Below are 24,802 nucleotides of genomic sequence, written 5' to 3'. Positions count from 1 at the left end.
TTCTGCATATAAAAGGCATTCTGTTTAAAGCGGTGAAGCCTTCAGTGACTGAGGTTCAGACATTCGACTGGTTGATGGAACTGATGCTGCATCTGAACCAAACCAGAAGAAAAGGCAGAGATTAGATCTTTTCTTTATGACCAAAACCAGTCCAAAACCAAAGTTACAGGCACTCTAAATACCAGTCCAAAGCAGTCCAAAACCAGTCCAAAACCAAAGCCACAGGCACTCTAAATACTAGTCCAAAACCAGTCCAAAACAGTCCAAAGCCAGTCCAAAACCAAAGCCACAAACCAGTCCAAAACCAGAACAAACCAGTCCAAAACCAAAGCCACAAACCAGTCCAAAACCAGAACAAACCAGTCCAAAACCAAAGCCACAAACCAGTCCAAAACCAGAACAAACCAGTCCAAAACCAAAGCCACAAACCAGTCCAAAACCAGAACAAACCAGTCCAAAACCAAAGCCACAAACCAGTCCAAAACCAAAGCCACAAACCAGTCCAAAACCAGAACAAAACAGTCCAAAACCAGAACAAAACAGTCCAAAACCAGGACAAAATCAAATCCACAAACCAATCCAAAACTAAGTCCGAAAGCAGTCCATTAAAAGTTTAAAACCAGTCCAAAACCAAAGCCAAACACAGTCTCAACCAGTCCAAAACCAGTCCACACCCAAGTCTGAAAGCAGATAGAGGAAAAATTGTAAAACTTATCCAAAATCAAAGCTAAAGACTTTCAATAAAACAGTTAAAGAACAGTTGAAACCAGTTCAAAACTAGTCCACAACCAGGTCCAAAACGAGTGCAAAGCAAGTCTACAACCAGGTCCAAAGCCATCCCAGAACTGGTCTAGGTCTGGTGAACCTCCAGTTCCAGAACTTGACCGTGTTTCTGGTCTGTAGATGAACTCAGCAGCGTGTTAATCCGTCGCCTGCAGACTGATTCATTCAAACTGTGCTACTTTCTGTAATTTTAGCATCCTCCCTCCTTCTCCTGAACTACTTCTTATCCTCTCCATTCAGATATTCCGTCGAGGGCTTTTTGGACAAGAACAAGGACCTTCTTTTCCAGGATTTCAAGCGTCTTATGTACAACAGGTGCCAACTACAGTCGGTGTTTTTCTGGGTGAAGTGTATAAATGAGTTTCTTCTGCTGGCCTACTTACGGCTGTCCTTTTTCTGCTCTCTACCCTCCTTCTCTGGCCTCGTAGTTCCAACCCAGTCCTGAAGGAGATGTGGCCAGATGGTCAGCTGAGCATCACTGAGGTCACCAAGCGACCTCTGACCGCCGCCACCCTCTTCAAGAACTCCATTGTGGCTTTGGTTGACAAACTGGCCTGCAAGGTCAGTAGTTCCTGCTGTGATTAACTTATGATTCCCTCTTCTGACCTCCGAGGGGGAAGCTGTGGCTTTGATTTGTAGCGTTGAGACTGAGAAAAGCTTGAATGTGTCGCTGAAAACACAATCAGGCATTTTGGTTCTTTCGTTTACTTATTAAGCACTGATTATTATTATTGTTATTGTGTATTGGGAAAAACTGTGAAACTATATATTGACAAACTCAGAGTCTTTAAGTGAAGTTTTTAAAAATTTCCAATCATTCTTGTACAGGTTCAAGTCATTTTGAAGACTTTAGTGTTATTTCTGTAAAATACTGAGACATTCAGGACCATTTTTAAGCCATTTTTGGCAATTTTCTGAGCTTTTTGGAGAATTTTCGAGTCATTTTTGGGCCATTTTGGAGAACTGTTGGCTCACTTTGAGAATGTTTCAGCCATTTTTGTCAGATTTTAAGCCAGTTTTATAGTTTTGGACTCACTTTCAGCAACATTTAAGTAATTTTGGACCATTTTTGGACCATTTTAGACAATGTTCTGAGCTATTTTGAGAATTTTTGAACTATTGTTGTCAGATTTTAAGCTGGTTTTATAGTTTTGGACTCATTTTCTGTCATTTTGACATACATGCAGTTAGTTTTGGAGAGAAATTTTGTAACTTTAGTCAAGTTTCTAGTCTACCAATTGAATAATTACTGTAATTCAGTGTTCAGACAGAATATGTGTAAACTCAAATCCAGTTCCAGCTTTTTGCTGACATTTCTGTGTGATGGTTCAGTTCTTCTGCTGTCTCCATCCAGCAGCATTTCTGGTTCCCGTAAAGCTGAATGTGTCTGAGCAGCATCGCTTCATCAAACATGTAGGTGGCGCTGTGCTCTTTGTGGTGTCAGAATGTGCTGCTCACCTCCGCTGGCCTCATCCAGCTGACTGAGGTCTGACATTTCTGTGGTTATTCTGGGATGTCCTGCTGTCAGGAGACCTCAGAGGTGAAGTGAAGGAAACTCCCCAGACGAAACATTTCCTTCCTTCAGCAGCCGAAGCACCTGCAGCCTCACAAACAGTTTCCTCAAATCACAGCTGAGTGGAGCTAAGAATAGAAAGACACCTGATGGAGGATGTTCTCATCCAACCTGAAAGATCAGAATCACATTCAGGGGCGTTTTACCTGGTCGGACAAGTGTCAGAAAGGGAGAACATGATTAGTGACAAGATGCTACGGATGCTAATTATCAATCATTTACCCTCTAACACTACATTTACCCTCTAACACTACATTTACCCTCTAACGCTACATTTACCCTCTAAAGCTACATTTACCCTCTAATGCTACATTTACCCTCTAACGCTACATTTACCCTCTAACGCTACATTTACCCTCTAATGCTACATTTACCCTCTAATGCTACATTTACCCTCTAATGCTACATTTACCCTCTAAGGCTACATTTACTCTCTAATGCTACATTTACTCTCTAATGTTACATTTACCCTCTAATGCTACATTTACCCTCTAACGCTACATTTACCCTCTAATGCTACATTTACCCTCTAACGCTACATTTACCCTCTAAGGCTACATTTACCCTCTAACGCTACATTTACCCTCTAAGGCTACATTTACCCTCTAAGGCTACATTTACCCTCTAACGCTACATTTACCCTCTAACGCTACATTTACCCTCTAAGGCTACATTTACCCTCTAAGGCTACATTTACCCTCTAATGCTACATTTACCCTCTCACGCTACATTTACCCTCTAAGGCTACATTTACTCTCTAATGCTACATTTACTCTCTAATGTTACATTTACCCTCTCAGGCTACATTTACTCTCTAATGTTACATTTACCCTCTAATGCTACATTTACCCTCTAATGCTACATTTACCCTCTAAGGCTACATTTACCCTCTAAGGCTACATTTACCTTCTAATGCTACATTTACCCTCTAAGGCTACATTTACTCTCTAACGCTACATTTACCCTCTCAGGCTACATTTACTCTCTAATGTTACATTTACCCTCTAATGCTACATTTACCCTCTAAGGCTACATTTACCTTCTAATGCTACATTTACCCTCTAATGCTACATTTACCCTCTAAGGCTACATTTACTCTCTAATGTTACATTTACCCTCTAAGGCTACATTTACTCTCTAACGCTACATTTACCCTCTCAGGCTACATTTACTCTCTAATGTTACATTTACCCTCTAAGGCTACATTTACCCTCTAATGCTACATTTACCCTCTCACGCTACATTTACCCTCTAAGGCTACATTTACTCTCTAATGCTACATTTACTCTCTAATGTTACATTTACCCTCTCAGGCTACATTTACTCTCTAATGTTACATTTACCCTCTAATGCTACATTTACCCTCTAAGGCTACATTTACCTTCTAATGCTACATTTACCCTCTAATGCTACATTTACCCTCTGAGGCTACATTTACTCTCTAACGCTACATTTACCCTCTCAGGCTACATTTACTCTCTAATGTTACGTTTACCCTCTAATGCTACATTTACCCTCTAAGGCTACATTTACCTTCTAATGCTACATTTACCCTCTAATGCTACATTTACCCTCTAAGGCTACATTTACTCTCTAATGTTACATTTACCCTCTAAGGCTACATTTACTCTCTAACGCTACATTTACCCTCTCAGGCTACATTTACTCTCTAATGTTACATTTACCCTCTAAGGCTACATTTACCCTCTAATGCTACATTTACCCTCTCACGCTACATTTACCCTCTAATGCTACATTTACTCTCTAATGCTACATTTACTCTCTAATGTTACATTTACCCTCTCAGGCTACATTTACTCTCTAATGCTACATTTACCCTCTAATGCTACATTTACCCTCTAAGGCTACATTTACCTTCTAATGCTACATTTACCCTCTAATGCTACATTTACCCTCTAACGCTACATTTACCCTCTAACGCTACATTTACCCTCTCAGGCTACATTTACCCTCTCAGGCTACATTTACCCTCTAATGTTACATTTACTCTCTAATGTTACATTTACCCTCTAAGGCTACATTTACTCTCTAATGTTACATTTACCCTCTAAGGCTACATTTACCCTCTAATGCTACATTTACCCTCTAAGGCTACATTTACTCTCTAAGGCTACATTTACCCTCTAAGGCTACATTTACCCTCTCAGGCTACATTTACTCTCTAATGTTACATTTACCCTCTAAGGCTACATTTACCCTCTAATGCTACATTTACCCTCTAAGGCTACATTTACCCTCTAATGCTACATTTACCCTCTAAGGCTACATTTACCTTCTAATGCTACATTTACCCTCTAATGCTACATTTACCCTCTAAGGCTACATTTACCCTCTAATGCTACATTTACCCTCTAATGCTACATTTACCCTCTAAGGCTACATTTACCCTCTAATGCTACATTTACCCTCTCAGGCTACATTTACCCTCTAATGCTACATTTACCCTCTAATGCTACATTTACCCTCTAAGGCTACATTTACCCTCTAATGCTACATTTACCCTCTAAGGCTACATTTACCTTCTAATGCTACATTTACCCTCTAAGGCTACATTTACCCTCTAATGCTACATTTACCCTCTAATGCTACATTTACCCTCTAATGCTACATTTACCCTCTAAGGCTACATTTACCCTCTAAGGCTACATTTACCCTCTAATGCCACATTTACCCTCTAACGCTACATTTACCCTCTAACACTACATTTACCCTCTAACACTACATTTACCCTCTAACACTACATTTACCCTCTGACACTACATTTACCCTCTAAGGCTACATTTGATTTTGATACATTTAATGTACTTCAACTCTGTATTATCTGGAAAATGTTATCAGATATTAAATATCTTGGATTTATTTGGGGTATAAAGAATTCGGTCAGGACGTTCTATCACTGATAAGATGGATGTCAGGAACTGCTGACTTTGTTCCATCTTCTTGGTCTTTCATGGACGGACGCTTTCAGACAGTGGAGGCAGATGGAGTTCTTTGTCAGGACGTCGTGTCCTCAGAGGATCCTGTCGAGGTTCAGGGTCTCTGTCTTCAGTGTTGGCGTTCGCTGTGCTGTTAATAAGCTCCTGGCTGGATGTTGTTGTGAGGCTCAGCTGTCTGTAGAAATCCTCTGATTAAGGTCACTGAACTCGGTCCACTAGTGTAGCAGCTCGGCGACAGTTTACAGGCTGAGCTCAGTTTATTTTCTCACACAGCAGTGAGGAAAACGAGAAGATGGACGCAAGTTTGTGCAGGTGATAAAACAAGAGTGAAGTGAAAAATATGTGGAAAAATGGTTTCTTTTTGCTTTAAGTCCATTTTACAGGAAGAACAAACAGTTTTACGTCAGATAAGATTTAATTGTCATCACACAGAAAACAAGACAACAAAAAGCAGAATGATGATCCACTGTAAAGAGAGGGGTATGGACACTCTAAATATATATTAAAAAATAGATTTATAAAACTAGAAAAGCCCTCAGAGATCAGTCCTCCTCCAAGGCTGCTCATTCCCCCATATGTCAGAAATGCAGCATTTATTTATTAGTTAATTTATTGATGATCAGAAATCACAGCAGCATAGAATGTGTCCATTTAATACAGATGAACCCACAAACTAAATGACCTTCCTCTGAGTACAGGTGTGTGTTCTGCATGTGTACGTTATGTACGGATACCGGATCACGTGACCTAATAGATTATCGTAAGTCAGTTTTCATCGTAAGTCAGTTTTCATCGTAAGTCAGAACTCCGGCAAAGCGTGCATCACGATATCGATCAGTTCTTAATTTAATGTCATGAGTACCAATGACTTTCATGCATGTATGAATCATTTTACAAGAAGATGTCAGAATATGTTTCATTGTTTTGACAACCTGAGTGTTTTAGTCTGTCTAATCTCACTTCCATGGAGACGGCTTTCCTTTTCTTGGAAGTATCAGAAGAGTCTGACTTCCACTTGGGAGCCATAATGAAGGTAAAAAGTTAGTGAGTGAAGCACAATCCAAGGTGGCGTACAACCAGAGAGTGGAAACAAAGCCGTCCGATAGCGACACATGACGACGTATTCATCCGCTCTGCTCACCAACTAGTTCCATGTAACCAGCTCTGATGTAACGACGAAACCCTGCAGGTCATAAACCAAAGACCCCTGTACAGAAAAAGAGAAATAAACTGCGGTTTGCACACAGTAAAACATAACTTATTCATTGAATTTTAATGATGTGATTGTTGGCCACAGCTGAGGCACTTGTACCATCACAGTTTCACCAAAGAGCACAGAATTTTAGTATTTTTTTTCCAGATTCTGGCTGATACAAACTGGAAAATTTGGGCATATTTTTAAGTGATTTTAAGCCTCTGTGTTCTTATCGGCTGTTTCTGGATGCAGGTAGAGGACCGTGAGGCGCAGAGGGGTTTGATTTGGAGGAAAACATGTTTTCTATTCGTGTTCTTGTGCTGTTTGTTGTGTTGTAGCTTTTATCTGTCATTGTTAATGTGACTGTGAGTCAAACCGATGCCCAGACCAGCTGTCCGAGGAAATCTGTTACAGCAAGTCAAAGCATCTTTACTGAAAGTTGATGTGTTTGTGTTTCAGGAGCCCTACTACGTTCGCTGCATCAAACCTAACGAGATGAAGTCTCCGGTGCTGCTGGACGACGCTCGCTGCCAGCACCAGGTGGCGTACCTGGGCCTCCTGGAGAACGTGATGGTCCGCCGGGCCGGCTTCGCCTACAGGCAGCCGTACGCTCGCTTCCTGCAGCGGTGAGAGCACATGAAGACCTGGAAGTCTGGATTTTTCTAGGGGTACCACATTAACAATGCCTGCACTGGATTTATCATTCATTTCATGTTGTCTTCATTGGAAAAAAAGCTGCTTTTCTTTCAGACATTTCTAAGGGACCCTAAACGCGTGGACGGTAGGATGAGGTATTTCATGTTGGTAACTCAGGTGGACAACTGTAAAGATGTTGTACGTGTTGATCCCAGGTTTTTATTATAATTTAGTATAATAAAAAATAAACAAATTGCTCCGTTGTGTTCCCAAAGGGATGCAGGACTCAAACCTGCAGTGAAAAATGAACAACAATGAAGAAGCAAAAAAATAAATAAAACAGGCTCAGAAACTGCCTGAGTTTATGGTTAATACGTTAAAGAAGAGCGTAAATATTCCAAAATATCCATCTTTAACATCAGCAGTGTTAGTTAGATAGATGGACAGTCATTACAGAGTAAAATTTAAAATAAATGTATTAAATAAAACAGTAAAGTGCCTTAACTATCATAATTTACATTTTCTGCAATTTTTGAATCTGAAAATGTATTTAAACATTTGTATGAGTTTAGTTCTGAAAAAACAAGTTTATTCTCTTTAAAATTGTTGTAAAATATAATAAAACTTTCAAAGAAATTGTCAAAATTGTTGCACACTCAGAAGCCGCTATTTGACGTTCACAAATAAATTTAAAATTTTAAGTTTTTTATCAATTACAGGCTGCAGCCCAGCTTATGTTGAAATCAGTGTGGGAAATGAATTTAAAATGTAATATATTTAAACATCATGCAGGCTGAGGCAGCACTTATTGATTTCAAATGAACTATTTAGCTTCAGTGGGAACTTATTAATGTAGTTAGTAAAAACTAAGCCAGTATTTTCAGATAACAGCTCTTCCTTCCACTGATAAAGCAGCAGCTCCTTACAGACCTCCTGCTCTCGTTGCACAGGTATAAGATGACCTGTGAGTACACCTGGCCCAACCACCTGATGGGCTCCGACCGGGAGGCCGTGGAGGCCATCGTCACCCAGCACGGTTTCCAGGACGACGTGGCGTACGGACACACCAAGCTGTTCGTACGAACGCCGAGATCCCTGTTCAGCCTGGAGCAGGAGAGGGCCGCCCTCATCCCCATCCTGGTTCTGTTCCTGCAGAAGGTCAGGCAACACACGGATTCAGATTTACTGTGGAACAGAATAAAACGGCTTTTTATTTACTGTCATCCTGCTGTAATCAATATTTAACCACATGAAGCTGATCTGAGAAGATGAACCTTTAAACTCTGTGGCTGTTTGGAAATGTATGCTTTTATTTTGAAGGGAATGCATTCATCTGACAGATAAACATCCTGATCAGATCTCGTGCTGCACTTAATCACCAGGATCATATTTCCACCGGTTTCTTCTCATGAATCTGTATCTCCTGGTCGTGTTCGACTGAAATTCATCTGCCAGCTTCAATCTGAACTTCCTGTGACGATAATGGAGATAATTAATGAGATCCAGGGTTCAGACGTGTTAAAGTCGATCACGTCTCCAACTCCATGAAACACGGATCACTGCTCTGTCTCTGGTCTACTGAGGCGTGTCCTTAACATGTTCCTGTTCTTCATGTCTTTAACTTGTTCTTGTTCTTCATGTGTCTTTATCATGTTCCCATTCTTCTCCGTGTCTTTATCATGTTCCCATTCTTCTCCGTGTCTTTATCATGTTCCCATTCTTCTCCGTGTCTTTATCATGTTCCCATTCTTCTCCGTGTCTTTAACATGTTCCCATTCTTCTCCGTGTCTTTATCATGTTCCCATTCTTCTCCGTGTCTTTATCATGTTCCCATTCTTCTCCGTGTCTTTATCATGTTCCCATTCTTCTCCGTGTCTTTATCATGTTCCCATTCTTCTCCGTGTCTTTAACATGTTCCCATTCTTCTCCGTGTCTTTATCATGTTCCCATTCTTCTCCGTGTCTTTAACATGTTCCCATTCTTCTCCGTGTCTTTATCATGTTCCCATTCTTCTCCGTGTCTTTAACATGTTCCCATTCTTCTCCGTGTCTTTAACATGTTCCCATTCTTCTCCGTGTCTTTATCATGTTCCCATTCTTCTCCGTGTCTTTAACATGTTCCCATTCTTCTCCGTGTCTTTAACATGTTCCCATTCTTCTCCGTGTCTTTAACATGTTCCCATTCTTCTCCGTGTCTTTATCATGTTCCCATTCTTCTCCGTGTCTTTAACATGTTCCCGTGTGTCCTGCAGGTGTGGCGTGGTGCGCTGGGCCGCAGCAGGTGTCGTAGGATGAGGGCGGTCTACACCATCATGGGGGCCTACAAGCGTTTTAAGGTCAAAGCTCATTTTTGGGAGGTGGAGCGTCGCTTCGCCGGCGTCCGGACGACGGCCGACTACGGGAAGAGCGTTGATTGGCCGACGCCACCGGCAGCTCTGTCTCAGTTCCACAACATCACAGTGATGCTGCACCGCAGGTCAGACAGTCAGAACACGGACGTCTGGTCATACATGTACAGAAATCAGCCGTCATTACAGGAATAAATGTGTTTTTAAAATGATTTTAGATTATTTTAGATCAACACTGAATTCAGATAGGGCTGCAGAGTGGGCTAGTGGTTAGCAGTCTCGCCTTGTAGCAAGAAGATCCCCGGTTCAAATCCCGGCCTGGGATCTTTCTGCATGGAGTTTGCATGTTCTCCCTGTGCATGCGTGGGTTTTCTCCGGGTGCTCCGGCTTCCTCCCACAGTCCAAAAACATGCTGAGGTTAATTGGTTACTCTAAATTGTCCGTAGGTGTGAATGTGAGTGTGATTGTGTGTCTGTATATGTAGCCCTGTGACAGACTGGTGACCTGTCCAGGGTGTCCCCTGCCTTCACCCGAGTCAGCTGGGATAGACTCCAGCACCCCCCATGACCCTGGTGAGGATAAAACGGTGTATAGAGGATGGATGGATGGATTCAGATATCAGCTTTGAGTATAAGAATTAAATGGTTTTATTTTATATTATTTAGAATCAGTTGTCATTACAGAAATAAATGTGTTTTTAAAATAATTTTATATTATTTTATGTCATTCCCATAAAATCAAAAATCAGATTTAGAAAAAAGAATACATTTTTATTATTTTATATTATTCTTAAGTTCAGAAATGAGTTGTGACTGTAGGATTAAAATGGTTTAATCTTAGTATTTCATTTTAATATATTACTCCTATATTGAAAAATAGGATTTCAATACAGAAATAGAATACTTTTAAAATATATATTTTATATTATCAGATTTGAATATAGAAAAACATTTATTTTAAAATGATTTGATGAATCAGAAGTAAATTCTGATCATGGATTAAAATGGTTTTGTCTTAGTATAGAAATAAAATGCTTTTGTTAATATTTTATGTTATTTTATAGATATATAAGTTGTTTTAAATATAACAATAATATAGTTTGAATTCATTGTTATGTATTTAATGTTTTAAATATAGAAAGGAAATAATTTTTAATATTTTAATTTATTCCTATATTTAGAAATCCGTTCTGATTATAGAAATAAATGTTTTCTAAAATAATTTTATACTATTTCACTTTATTCCTATATTTTAAGAAATTCAGTTTTGAATATAGGAATAAAAAGGTTGTATTTTTTTCTTATATATTATTTCTGTTATTCCTCCTTCAGAAATCAATTTTTAATATTGAAATAAAAATATATTTTATTTTATTTTATGTTATTCCTAATATTGAGAAATCAGTTTTGAATATAGAATTAAAATTATTTAAAATATATTTTAGATTATGTGATCTAATCAAATTCATTTTTAATACAGAAATAAAAATATATATTTTTTTACTTTATTCCTATATTTAGAAATCAGTTTTGATTTTAGGAACAAAATGGTTGAAAAAAACAAAAAGAGTAAAACAGTCTTATTTTATAGACACACATTGTACAAAACAAACTGCTATTCAAAAAATCCCAAACTTTGATGTGAATATTATTTACAGTTTTTGGAAATAAAAGTCCTCCCTTATCTGCACCTTCAAAATAAAAGCCCTCCCTGTTGTCTCCTGCTGCCAGGTGGTGGGCGAGGCAGATCGTGAAGAACATCCCTCCGTCCGACATGCTGGAGGTTCGGGCCAAAGTCTCGGCTCTGACGGCTCTGAGTGGAGAGAGGAAGGACTGGGGGGTCGGCCGGGCCTGGGAGAGGGATTACCTGGCTAACGTAAGGACAACACCTGGATCAGCTGGAGTCTGGATAAACCTGTGTAAAGTGGAATACTGTAGGGTCTTAAACTTACACGTAATTTTGTATTTGCATGACATTTAAATTGCAAATATTTAAATATACCATAATATTTAATCTGATAAATGTATATAATATGTAAACTGTAGGGATTTAACCTTATGCTTAACTTTTACAGTAAACTTATGATGTATAATATTGTTGGGTCTGATCAACTTAACTGTTGTTCCAAATGTTCCTTAGTGGTGTCAGGGGCTCGACTTGATTTAGTTTTTAGAACTACAATTTTTGAGTCAAACTAGAACCAGATTTGACTCAAAAACAGCTGAAAGTTTCCTAAAAATGCACACGGCCGTGTACAATGTTATCTTCTTTTAGAAAAACTGCTTTTCTTTCAAAAATAACATTTCTAAGTGACCCCAAACTATTGAACAGTAGTGTAGATGAATTAAAGTTGCTCTCTATTAAAGTTGCTCTACATTAAAGTTGCTGTACATCAGTTAAAGTTGCTCTATATTAGTTAAAGTTGCTCTATATTAAAGTTGCTCTATATTAAAGTTGTTCTATAGTAGTTAAAGTTGCTCTGTATTAGTTAAAGTTGCTCTATATTTGTTAAAGTTAGTCTATATTAAAGTTGCTCTACATCAGCTAAAGTTGCTCTATATTAGTTAAAGTTGCTCTATATTAGTTAAAGTTGCTCTATATTTGTTAAAGTTGCTCTATATTAAAGTTGTTCTATAGTAGTTAAAGTTGTTCTACATTAGTCAAAGTTGCTCTCTATTAAAGTTGCTCTATATTAGTTAAAGTTGCTCTATATTTGTTAAAGTTGCTCTATATTAAAGTTGTTCTATATTAAAGTTGCTCTATAGTAGTTAAAGTTGCTCTATATTAGCTAAAGTTGCTCTATAGTAGTTAAAGTTGCTCTATATTAGCTAAAGTTGCTCTATAGTAGTTAAAGTTGCTCTATATTAGCTAAAGTTGCTCTATCGTAGTTAAAGTTGCTCTATATTAGCTAAAGTTGCTCTAAAGTAGTTAAAGTTGCTCTATATTAGCTAAAGTTGCTCTAAAGTAGTTAAAGTTGCTCTATATTTGTTAAAGTTGCTCTATATTAAAGTTGTTCTATATTAAAGTTGTTCTATAGTAGTTAAAGTTGTTCTACATTAGTCAAAGTTGCTCTCTATTAAAGTTGCTCTATATTAGTTAAAGTTGCTCTATATTTGTTAAAGTTGCTCTATATTAAAGTTGTTCTATATTAAAGTTGCTCTATAGTAGTTAAAGTTGCTCTATATTAGTTAAAGTTTCTCTATAGTAGTTAAAGTTGCTCTACATTGGTTAAAGTTGCTCTATAGTAGTTAAAGTTGCTCTATATTAGCTAAAGTTGCTCTAAAGTAGTTAAAGTTGACCTTCAGTTCCTTTAATCCTGGTTGTGTAGAAACCTTTTAAATGTTATTTTAGTTTATTTTTCCTCTTCTGTCCTCATTAACTGCACACTGACTGAACGCTGCTTTACTGAGCAGCGACCTGAATGAGCCTCAGTGTATGGATGTGTTGTTGTGCACGTATGTGGTGCACGTGACGGTGAACACATGAACACATGAACAGAGGCGTCTTTAACCAGTCGCCTCCTTCAGCCGCTAATCTCAGCCTCAGAGTCGCCTCCGGGCAGCCCGTGACTCGCCGGCCGCCTCCAGGCTGCATGTGATCGGCTTTAACTCCACGATGAGCCGTGGAGACGAGCAGCTAAGATCAAACATCTGAGAGCATCACGGAGAAAATCAGGAGAAAGAGGGACGATTGTCAGGCGGAACAGGACGTCGTTTATTCTCACATTTAAGCCGTTATTCACCATCTGTCCTTATCTGCATCATTTATCAGGTTTACTGAACATCCAGCCACCATGCAGGGGTCAGAGCAGCCCATAATCAATAGATAATAGATAATAACTTTATTTACAGCAGCCTGAAGAACAAACGGTCAAAACAACAAACACAGACGTCAGAGCAGTCACTTCAAATAAATATTAAATTATGATTAACTGCATAATTAATAGCTAGATTCACATCAAACAAGAACTAGGCAGTTTGAAAGTTGAAGAATAAGATGGAGGGTTAAAGTTAGAAACCAAAAATAAAGAATAAATTAGATAATTAAAATATTAGAGACATCATGTCCTTTTGTTCTGTTCTGCTTCCAGCTGCTCATATCACCGCAAAAACACAAAACTGGACTGTAAAGGTGTCCTCAGTGACCCAAAAACAGTCCAGAATGACGAGAACTTTTCTGAAATTTGTCTAAATTGTGTCTGAAATTTGGTGAATTCCGTCCAAAATGACTCAAGTTTATCTAAAATTGATCCAAAATTACAGAAAATCCCTCAAACGTGTTGAAAATAAAGTCAAATTTGTGTCTTTAATCACTGCATCTTTTGCGTTTTCTGGAATCTGGTTGCTGCAGATGATTTTTTGAGTCTGCTTTATTAACACAGATGTTTTACTGTTTGTGAACACTTTTCTATTCCTACTGAAGAGTTTATTTATTTGTGATGCAGATTCACATGTTTCCTTCTGAGTGTTTTCATCACGTGAAGGTTTAACTGCAAACTTTAAATAGAACAGACTGGATGTTTTCAGCACAAAACACTCGTTATTTTCATAAAAATCACCAAAATTACATCATTTATCAGAAGTAGAACCTGTAAAAAAAAATGGAAATAAACGTCAGATTTTTAACTTTCTTCACATCTGATGTCTGCCGTTCAGTCAGAAAACTTCACCAGATCTCAGCTACAAATCAGAATATTTCATCAAAATCACTTTATTCCACATGCTTCAGTTAAAAATTAGACAAAAAATAAAGTTTTAGTTGTAACCAGGTTCTGTCAAACACGAAAATTCTACGTTCCTCGGTGCGTCTCTGAAGCCATCAGTGGTTCATCTACGGCCAACAGTCACATGACAAAAATTCAGGGAGTTTTTGGCTGAATTTAAATAAAAGTAACAACAATCCACCCACCGCTGCATTTTTATAGGATGCCGTCTTTTAAAAATCACCAAAATTACATGAATTATCAGAGCTAGAAACCAGAAAAACAGAAGGAAATGTTGGCTTTTCAACTCTTTGAACTAAAAAATTATGCATATCTAAGCTTAAAATCTGAATATTTCACTTTATTCAACATTTTTTAATTAAAAATTCACCAAAAGAAATCATTTCTAGAAGCCAGATTTTGTAAAACGCAAAAGATTCTACCCTCCAACATTCCTGCTTGGAGAGGTTTTAGCATTTTACTGAATACTGGGTTTAAATAGTTGGATGTAAAATATATGTTGGCAGTAAAAGAACGTAAAGACGGAGGACGGTGGCCTGTTTGGAGGACTCACTGTTAGATTTCTGCTCTGATCCACCGCTGATGGAATTAAAGCAGTTAAGAGTCACTAGAGAGTTACCAAGAAGGTGTGGACTGTATCTGATGAAACTCTGCTCTGTTCAGGTTCGAGACTGTCCTCAGACCAGCTCCGGATTCATCCGAGTCTCCAAAGAGCTGAAGAACAAAGACGAGTTCGGTCAGATCCTGTTCTCAGGCTCCTGCAGGAAGGTACGAGGAACCCAGCGTCCGTCTTCTGTCTTCTGTCTTCTGTCTTTTAGCTCTGGGATGTTTTTCTCATTTCCACCCACACGTCTCTCTTCATGTTCTGACAGCTGAACAAAACCTCCTGAAAGACGATCACAGGATTAATCATGAGCTGTGAATTCACTCTGAAAGTTTCTTTCATCTTTAAGGTTTCATTTTTCCTGCTGGTTATTGAACCTCCTGCTGAACCTGGATTATAATGCTCATATTTTAGTTATCAGAGATTAAAGAGAGGCTGAATTATAGCTACGGATTATTATATTTGAAGATACAGCTCCTATAAAAAGAAAGTGTTCACCTTCCTGGGAAGTTTTTCTCTTTTGAATCCTGGTCAATTTAAATTAGAGTTTGAATAAATCATCTTTCATGTCAAAGTGAAAACTGATTTCTACAAAATTAAGTGAATTAATCAAAAATATGAATTGTAAAGTGTAGGGCTGGACCCGAATATCCGAATATTCGTTCGCTACGGCGGTATCCGGATATTAATTTTGGTATCTGAATATTCGCCCCCTCCCCCGCTGTCGAACGAATATGTGGCCTTACTGTCCTCCCTCTGCCTTCGGCCCACATCGGCTCACATCGGCTCATCCCGTCGTGTGATCACATAAACATGTACACATAGGAATATTCGGAACTCTTTCCTTCGCCTTCGGCCTACTTTGGCTCATCCCACCGTGTTCGGCTCATCTCGGCTCATCCATTCATGTTTGTTACCACGAGGCCAGACAAATGGATCCCAATATTCGGGCTGTCTCCGTTGGGCCGTCTCCGCCACGCCACATTTGGATATTAGTCTTTAATAGGGCCCGAATATCCGGAGACCAGAATCCACTATTCGGGCCAGCCCTAATAAAGTAACAGCGAAACTATTCGGCTGCTTTAAATCACCTGATTGAACTCAGCTGCAGCCAGTTGGTGCTAAAAGTCACAAATGAATGAAACAAAGACGATTAATGATTGGAGGATAAAGACTTCTGGATGTGAAGGTCCAGTCTGTGAAGGATCAGAACTCCTGGATAGAACTTCACCATGAAGACTGAAGGACCAAGAAACTCTGAGGAAAGGTTGTTGAAAAGCATCAGTGAGGACGATACGAGAACATTTAAAGTTCCTGAAGATCTCTGAGTCCAGTTAAATCCATCATGAAGGAATGGAAGGAAGATGGAACATGAATTAATGTGACTAGAGCAGGACGTCCTCAAGGAAAAGGTAGAGGGTAAATGAAATCCTGGATGAGGACCTGATGCAGTCTGAAGAGAAGATTCATTTTCCACAGAAATGGTTCCAAGGAGACAACATTTAATGACATCACTGTAGAATTTCTTTCTACAGTTTCATTTCGCTCTTGACATGAAAGAGTCTTTTTCTTTTTTTTTCTCGTCCAAACTAAATTGACCATAATTCAGTTTTGTAAAGCAGCCAAAGGATTGAGGTAAAATCTGTTTAGAGTCGCTGTAAGTCAGTGAAATTCTGTGAATGAGGAAATGGAAAATGAAAGTGTTTGTGCTGCTCTCAGGTGAACAGATTCAACAGAAGTACAGACCGAAGCCTGGTGGTCACAGACAAGTTCATCTACAAACTAGAGCCCAAGAAGCAGTACAAGGTTCTGAAGAAGGTTCCTCTGGACACCGTGAGTATGAAGCTCCTGAACACAACCGTCTGGATGTAATAACAATAATAATAATACATTTTATTTGGCAGCGCCTTTCACAACACCCAAGGTCACTTTAAAGAGGATAATAAACAGCAGAAAAGTACATTTACTGTCTGTGGACACTGTAAAAAAATACAACTTTTACCTGTAATTTTTAAAAGATTTTCCCAGTTTTGTTAAATTGCAGATAATAACTCATAAAACCACAATAAAAAAGCATTTATTAATGAATGAATGAGGCCAAAAACATAAATATAACAGCAAAATTCTGGGTTTTAATAAAAGTTTAGTTCTTTTTTATAGTCATAAAATTACAGATATGTATTTTTTTTTTGCTGTATTTAAAAAAGCGAAACCAAAAAATGCTGTCTGTTTACACTGTGAAGAACAGAAATTATGAATTTTCACGTCGCCTCTCAAAACAAACACTGACAGGGATAAATGTGTAAAAAAAAAAAACATCCAAATTAAAAAATATATTTTTATAAATATGTTTTTTATTTTACAGTGTGTGTAAAAATACACAGATTTGCTGCATTTAAATCCACCAAAACATAATTATTTTACAGAAATTGTTAGAATTTGAAAGATAAATTTGCAGATTAATGATTGAAAAATTGTAAATAATTGTTTAACAGTTTCTTTGACTCTGCTTGAACAAAATATTTGTGAAAGTTATTGAACTGTTATTTATTTATTTTTACATTTCTTGGTCATTCGTTGTGATTTCAGTCCTTTTCACCAACATTTCTGACTATTTTTAATTAGTTTCTATTAAAACTGTAACGGTCGTCTCTCAGTTTTTACAGCAGACGGAGATAAACGGGATCTGAGAGCTGGTTAGTGTTAGTTTTCTGCTGAATGCTCGGTGTGATGAAGGTTTCGGAGAACAGTAGTAACACCTCCATGAGTCACCACAGCTGGACGTCCAGCTGTTTCCACAGCGAGTCGGTCACAACCTGCCAGAGGGTTCAACGGCTTCATTATGCAGCGGCTAAAGATAGCTGCTGCTCAGAACACGAGTCGAAACCAGGTCAGAAACAGAATACAGCGTTAAAGAAGCAGATTTACAGAAGCAGCGTTAAAGAAGCAGAAACAGAAAACAGCGTTAAAGAAGCAGCGTTACAGAAGCAGCGTTAAAGAAGCAGAAACAGAAAACAGCGTTAAAGAAGCAGCGTTACAGAAGCAGCGTTAAAGAAGCAGAAACAGAAAACAGCGTTAAAGAAGCAGCGTTACAGAAGCAGCGTTAAAGAAGCAGAAACAGAAAACAGCGTTAAAGAAGCAGCATTAAAGAAACAGAGTTAAAGAAGTAGAAAAAAAAAACAGCGTTAAAGCAGGAACAAAACAGCGCTGAAGAAGAAGAGTTGAAGAAGTAGATTTAAGGAAGCAGAAACAGAAAACATTGGTAAAGAAGAAGAATTAAAGAAGCTAAATTAAAGAAGTAGAGTTAAAGACACAGCGTTGCCTCCAGAGGTTCTGAGAAGTTATCAAAGTTCTGAAAGTTTATTGAGGTTATGGCGGCTCTTTGAGGTTCCCAAGATTCTACGAGGTTATCAAGGTTCTGAGAGCTCATTGAGGCTTTGGGAGGCGATCGAGGTTATTGAGGTTCTGGAAGGCTGTCGAGGTTTTTTGAGGTCATTGAGGTTTGGGAGGTTATCTAAGTTCTAAGAGGCTGTCAAGGTTCTGAGATCTTATGGAGGTTCTGAGAGGTTTTTGAGGTCATTTAGGTTATTGCGGTTCCTTGAGGTTACCAAGGTTCTAAGAGGTTATTGAGGTTCTGAGAAGCTATTGGCTTTCTGGGTGGTTATCAAGGTTCTCTGAGATTATTGAAGTTCTGGAAGGTCTTCGAGGTTCTGGGAGGTTTTCAAGGTTCTTGAAGTTATTGAGGTTCTGAGAGGTTATTGAGGTTCTTGGAGGTTATCAGGGTTCTGGGAAGTAATCAAGGTTCTGAGTGGTTATAAAAGATCTCAGGGAGTTGTCGAAGTTGTTGCGGTTCTGAGAGGTTATCGCGGTTTTGATTGGTCATCGAGGTTCTGGGAGGTTATTGAGGTTCTGAGAGGTTATCGCGGTTTTGACAGCTTATTGAGGTTCTTGGAGGTTCTCAAGGTTAATGAGGTTCTTGAAGTTATTAAGGTTCTAGGAGGTTATTCAGATTTTGAGAGGTTATCGAGGTTCTTATTGAGGTTATTTAGCAGACACCTTTTTTCTTTTAAATAACTAATAGTCCAATAATAACTGATTTTACAGACAAAAAGACTGAAACACACACAGTCTTAATAATTATCTTAATTATCTGGGTCACGGCTCGCTGCACCGTCTCACTGGAAATAATTCTGTTTTACAGAAGTATTAATCCTGCCGGCCTCCTTCCTAACCTGGTTTCTGATCCAGGATATACGACCACGTTCTCCTTTAACGTCACAGGTTTCATATGTTGACCTGATAATCCCAGACACCGTCATAGAAAATTCATTGACAGTTCTGCAATCTGTGTCACAGAATATGAGCCTTCAGTCTGAACCAAGGATTCAGGTCTTTGACTGTAAAAAAAAAATACCCATAAGAAACTAACAAAAATATTATAAATGAATGGTGGAATATCATAACAAAAAAAAGGAAAAATAGCAGCAAATTTCTGTGAAATAAATACATTTTGATGAGATTTATATACAGTAAAATAATGTCATTTTAGGGTCTGTAAAATAACAGTTTTAATCCCTAATATACATAATTTTACTTTCAAATAATTGCAAATATTTGTAAAGTAATCACATTTTTTGCTCATTGGAACACAGTAAAACTGTCATTTTATGGCCAAAGTCTGTGAAAGAAAAAATTTGCTATTTGCAGAAATATAGATTTTTTTTCAAGTGGATCTTATTTACAGTTTTGGAACCTTTTGTTTTTAGTCAACTGTGACTTTACAATGTTCAATCTGTAAGTTCACAAAACAAGGAAAATCTGAAAATCAACGGTTTAACAAAAGTTTTACATTTATTCTATCTTTAATATACAGAATTTTTCATATAAACAATGTCAGATGTATTTAAAGTAATGGTATTTTTGCTCTCAGTGGTTAATATTTGTAAATTAATGGTATATTTCTCTCAATAATGGTTCAAATCTGTAAATTAATGGTATATTTCTCTCAATAAGGGTTAATATTTGAATATTAATGGTATATTTACACTCAATAATGGTTAATATTTGTAAATTAATGGTATTTTTGCTCTCAATAATATTTCAAATCCATAAATGAATGATACATTTCTCTGAATAATACCTGATATCCATACATTAATGGTATTTTTCTGTCTCCAGTTTACAGGTGTGAGTGTAACCTCTGGGGTTGACCAGATGGTGGCGCTGCATACGTCCTCTCAGGATGACGTCCTGCTGTGTCTGCAGAGAGGAGAGCTGAGCCCCAACCAGGACCGAGTGGGAGAACTGGTGGGATCTCTGGTGGACCACTTCACACGGTCAGTTTTTCACCAACACTTGGCTGAAGTTTTCCAGGTGGCGCTATTGAGTCATTTGGCTCACAGCTGTGGAATTCATCAGGGCAGGACTCTGATCACACATGTAAAGTTTGAGGCAGATTGAAGGACGTTCAGGCTAGTTAGACAGCACTTCCTGTTTCATGGCGAAGCCTGCAAAATGTCCACCAGGTGGCGCTCTGACTGTGACTGTTTGTCGGTCTATGTTTGTCATCAGGGCTGAACTGTGATCACACATGTAAAGTTTGAGGCAGACTGAAAGATGTACAGGCTAGTTAGACAGGACTTCCTGTTTCATGACAAGACCTGCAAATTGTCCGCCAGGTGGCTATATTTCCTGTTTGAAATTTTTCAGTTGGTGCTATTGAGCCATTTTGGATCATACCTATACAATTCCCCTGAAATATCAAATGTTCACCAGTCCTGATATGTGTGCAAAGTTTCACGCGTTTTCCAGTATTTTTAGGCTTTAAAACTGTGATTCAAAAGACGGACAAAGCATGAAAAATGGGTTTCAGAGGGTCTTTTTGGTTCTTGGACCCTGAATATCAGCACCACCTACAATGAACACTGACAGTCAGGAAACACTAAAGATCTGCAGTTTAGTCTGAAAATGTTGCATTAGTTTAAATATTGTACGTTTTCCATGTACGTTGAGGTAGTTTTCCTATTTTGCCCTTTGAATGTGACCAACAAAGAAGTGAAAAGCTTCGTTTAGGCTGCGTTTTAAGCAGGAACATGTTAATTCTGCTCCTTTGTTTGCGGTTAGATTAACAATGTGTGTGTGTTTATCAGCATCAGGGTAAAAAATCTGCAGGAAAATGTTGATATATCTGATATCAGCAGAAATCCATTATCGTGCTTCTACAGAAACCTGCTTTTATTATCCCCCACCTCCACGAAGTGGAAAAGGGGGATATAGGTTTGGCCTCCGTCCGTCCGTCCGTCCGTCCGTGCTTCCATGCGTCCGTCCGTCCGAGATGAAGGGGACAGCTTTTCTCGGAAACTATTACAGCTTGGATTACGAAATTTAGTGTGTAGCTTCACACCATGGACACCTTGATCAAGTTCAAAAATGAGACCTGTGCGATAATATTTAACAGAGTTATGGCCCTTTATCACTATTTTGAATATAGACTCATAGACATCACATGTGGCGGGGGATATTGATGACCATGTCGTCTTGTTTGAAGATTAGCACTGAACATTTGCTCCTTTATTGACTAAAAAAAGACTCAAACCTAGTAAACGTTGTTTATTTGACCCTTCCAGTGAAAACACAGTGATTCAACTAATGTAGGTCATGTACAAAACTGAAAAATTAAAAAACCTACAGCACTGCTTTGTGCATAATGCAACCTAATCTAAAATAAGCTTTTTTTTACTAGTAGAGCATCAGTATTTGTCGTCTAACTGGATGTAGATTTCAGGTATCAGTCTGCTGTTACTGCAGACGATGAGGCAAATTCTCTTTCTGTTAGCAAGCTGGAGGAACGATTATGGTTCAAATCAATGAAATCAGCAAATTGCATGACGAGAACAGGTACAAACACACATTTATCACAAACCGAAATGATGAAAATCTGAATAAATGCGACATAATGATAAGGTGCAGTCAGACCATTCTGCACAGCTCTGGGTCAGGACTGGAGAATGGTCTGACTGGAACCTCTCAGAACATGCTTTTATTCAGAATTCAAGAACTTATGTGCTAATTATGACAACATTTCATTCAAATATCAGATAGGAGCACATGATGAAGGTTTGTGTGTAAAAGTCTGGATGGATGTGGATGTTACCCGTCTTGATTGGTTGGCGAATATGAAGCAGTGATCTTGTTTGTTGTAAAAATAATCCTTCAAAACAAATCTGAAAAGCTAAAAAAAAAAACGTCTGCATTGCTTTGTGCATGAAGAGAAGAATTTGTGGCTATATTGTGAATATTTTCCAAGACATTAATGGTTTAAAGTATTACTAAAACCAAACCATCTGTTTGGCCTTTTAGCTGCTTCTAATTCCGTTTTTCTGACTGTTGTTGAACCTCATCAGAGTCAAATTAAAGCGTCCTCATGATGCTGGCGTGACTCATTTCTGAATCAGAGAAAGCCTGAGGCAGAGAGGAAGGAATGAATGAAAACCTTCAGTCTGAACCTCGGTCACGTTTATCACCACCGTCGCTGCGTCTGAATAACGTCTGAAGTGATTAATTCCCGCTGACATCTTCCTCGTTTATCTCGTTTCTGTTCGTCTGCAAACCTCCTGAATGGTTTCACAGCAGCGGTCTGCTCTGGTGAGAATAAATGTGGGCGTTTAGTCGTAAGTTCTGACCACTGAGACAGATTTAACCTAAAATCCTGCCCGGTTCTGCTTCACTGACGTCTTTATAAACTATGAATTGATTCAAGTGTGTTTTAGAGTTTAAATGTGGAGAAAAACAGCTGAGAGAAAATCTGGAAGTTGAAGAAGCGACTGCAGAGGAAGCGTTTATCGGTTAATCATCGTAGCTCCTCAGACCTGAGCTCTGGTTGTTCCTGTTCTAAATTTATTCTACTTATTTGGGATAAGGAGTAACCGATAAATGTGCTCGTCAGATCATATCTAATATTTGATTATTATGTTTTATTATATTTATACTATGTTTATGTTTATATTATTATTATTATACAAATATTTAAAAAATATGCTCTTTTAGAAAAATTTAATATTTCAAATATTTTATCATTTATGTTATTTATATGGTCATTCTTATGGTTGTTGTTATTCTGAACAATATGCTCTTTTTGATTTTTTTAATATCTTTAATATTTTATATGTATATTGTTATTATTATTATCATTATTATTATTATTATTATTACTCTTAAGAACAATATGCTCTTTTTGAATATTCAAATTTTTATTATTATTATCATCATCATCATCATTGTTATTATTATTACAAACAATGCATTCTTTTTTAAAATTGAAACCTTTTATATATTAAATATGTTATTATTATTATTATTATGAACAATCATCTGTATTTTAAAACCATATGTGGACACCTGGTCTTAGGAGGTTTCAGTTCTGAGTGACTTTATACTTTCATTATTTTTATTAATTATTGTCTATGGAAAAAAAAAACAGCAAACCCAGCAGATCCAGCTGGACAGATAAATCCGTGAATGTTCCCCTTCATCCAGACTGTGATGTTTTCTTTCTGCTCTGGATGCATCTGTGTTTTTGTGGAGTTTTATTTCATCAGAGGCCAAACAAAAAGCTCCATTCAGTGTTTTTATGATGTGAGATGAAGCGTCAGCTGACTGTTGTTGTTTCTGTCCGGCAGACGACAACAAACCGTGTTTTAATTCAATTCAATTCAATTCAATTCAATTTTATTTATATAGCGTCAATTACAGTCAACTCGTCTCAAGACGCTTTACAGAACCCAAATGCCTGACCCCCAGAGCAGCCCAAAGGAGACAGTGGCAAGGAAAAACACCCTTATAACAGGGAAGAAACCTCGAGCAGAACCCGGCTCTATATAGGGGGGACCCATCTGCCTGCTGGCCGGGGGGGTTGAGAGGGACAGAGGAGGGCAAGGGGGAGGGATGGGAGAAGAGGGAGGGGTGGGAAAGCAAGGAAAACACAACACACATTTGGATACATGCATGACAGGATATGTGACACAGACAAAGTATAAGCTAACATTGAAAACTGACTCATAGTTTACTCTGATGATGTACGGCTCTGACATTAAACATACTCCATATATAGCTAGCAGTAAAATTCAAACAGTATGTAAGTTAGCATAACAGTATAGTGAAGGCAATGCAGAGTTGACTGGTGGAAAAAGGGAGTTGGAAGCAGAGGGCTGGAGGAAGGTCAGCAGCAGCATCCCACAGTGGACATGATGGAGACTGGACCAGCTGGTGGAACATCAACCACAGATCTGAAGCATCCAGCTCTGGGACCAGGGACACTCAGAGAAATAGCACAGGGGGAAACAGAGTGAATGTACTGCAATAACGGTATACATATTAAATGTAAAGGTAGATAGAGAAGGGCTCAGTGCGTCAAGAAAAGTCCCCCAGCAGCCTATAGGCCTATAGCAGCATGACTAGGGGCAGAACGAAGGGACGTCCAAGAGGGAGTCAGCTGTGCAATGAAGACACAAGCCGAACCCCTGTGGGTCACCCAGTCAGCCCCAACTATAAGATTTGTCAAAAAGGAACGTTTTAAGCCTGGTCTTAAAAATAGAGAGGGTGTCTGCCTCCAGAACCCAAACTGGGAGCAGGTTCCACAGGAGAGGAGCTGATAACTGAAGGCTCTGCCTCCCATTCTACTTTTAGAAATTCTAGGAACAACAAGTAAGCCTGCAGCTTGAGAGCGAAGAGTTCTACTAGGATAATAAGGTACTATCAGATCTTTAAGATATGATGGAGATTGGTTATTAAGAGCTTTATGTTTTATGATCCAGTCTCTTCTGTGTTTTTACGAGGTCCAGACTTTTGGTTTGTGTGCAGCAGCTGGAGGCTCGGCGTTTCTCCGTCTTTATTCTGCTCTGTCTGTGGAGAACCGAGGTCACGACCTCCTCCTGGGACGGGTCGCACTGAGCATGTGCGAGGGAGAGGAGGATGACATCACCGTCC

General features: G+C 38.4%; 1 protein-coding gene across 1 annotated transcript in view; it reads left to right on the top strand.

Moving 5' to 3' along the window:
* myo1g (myosin IG) overlaps positions 1-24,802 on the top strand; it is a 64,399-nt gene that overhangs the window by 26,107 nt on the left and 13,490 nt on the right. Inside the window, exons 13-21 of the mRNA XM_051955656.1 lie at positions 1,024-1,098; positions 1,212-1,344; positions 6,968-7,134; positions 8,095-8,302; positions 9,396-9,619; positions 11,222-11,366; positions 14,878-14,982; positions 16,538-16,651; positions 19,997-20,154. Of these exons, the coding sequence (XP_051811616.1) occupies positions 1,024-1,098; positions 1,212-1,344; positions 6,968-7,134; positions 8,095-8,302; positions 9,396-9,619; positions 11,222-11,366; positions 14,878-14,982; positions 16,538-16,651; positions 19,997-20,154 (1,329 nt within the window). The remainder of the gene's footprint in view (positions 1-1,023; positions 1,099-1,211; positions 1,345-6,967; positions 7,135-8,094; positions 8,303-9,395; positions 9,620-11,221; positions 11,367-14,877; positions 14,983-16,537; positions 16,652-19,996; positions 20,155-24,802) is intronic.

This window comes from Acanthochromis polyacanthus, chromosome 11, assembly GCF_021347895.1.
Source record: "Acanthochromis polyacanthus isolate Apoly-LR-REF ecotype Palm Island chromosome 11, KAUST_Apoly_ChrSc, whole genome shotgun sequence".
Classification (NCBI taxonomy): Eukaryota; Metazoa; Chordata; class Actinopteri; family Pomacentridae; genus Acanthochromis; species Acanthochromis polyacanthus.
Note: the sequence above shows the minus strand (reverse complement) of the source record. Positions and strands in the feature narration are given on the sequence as shown.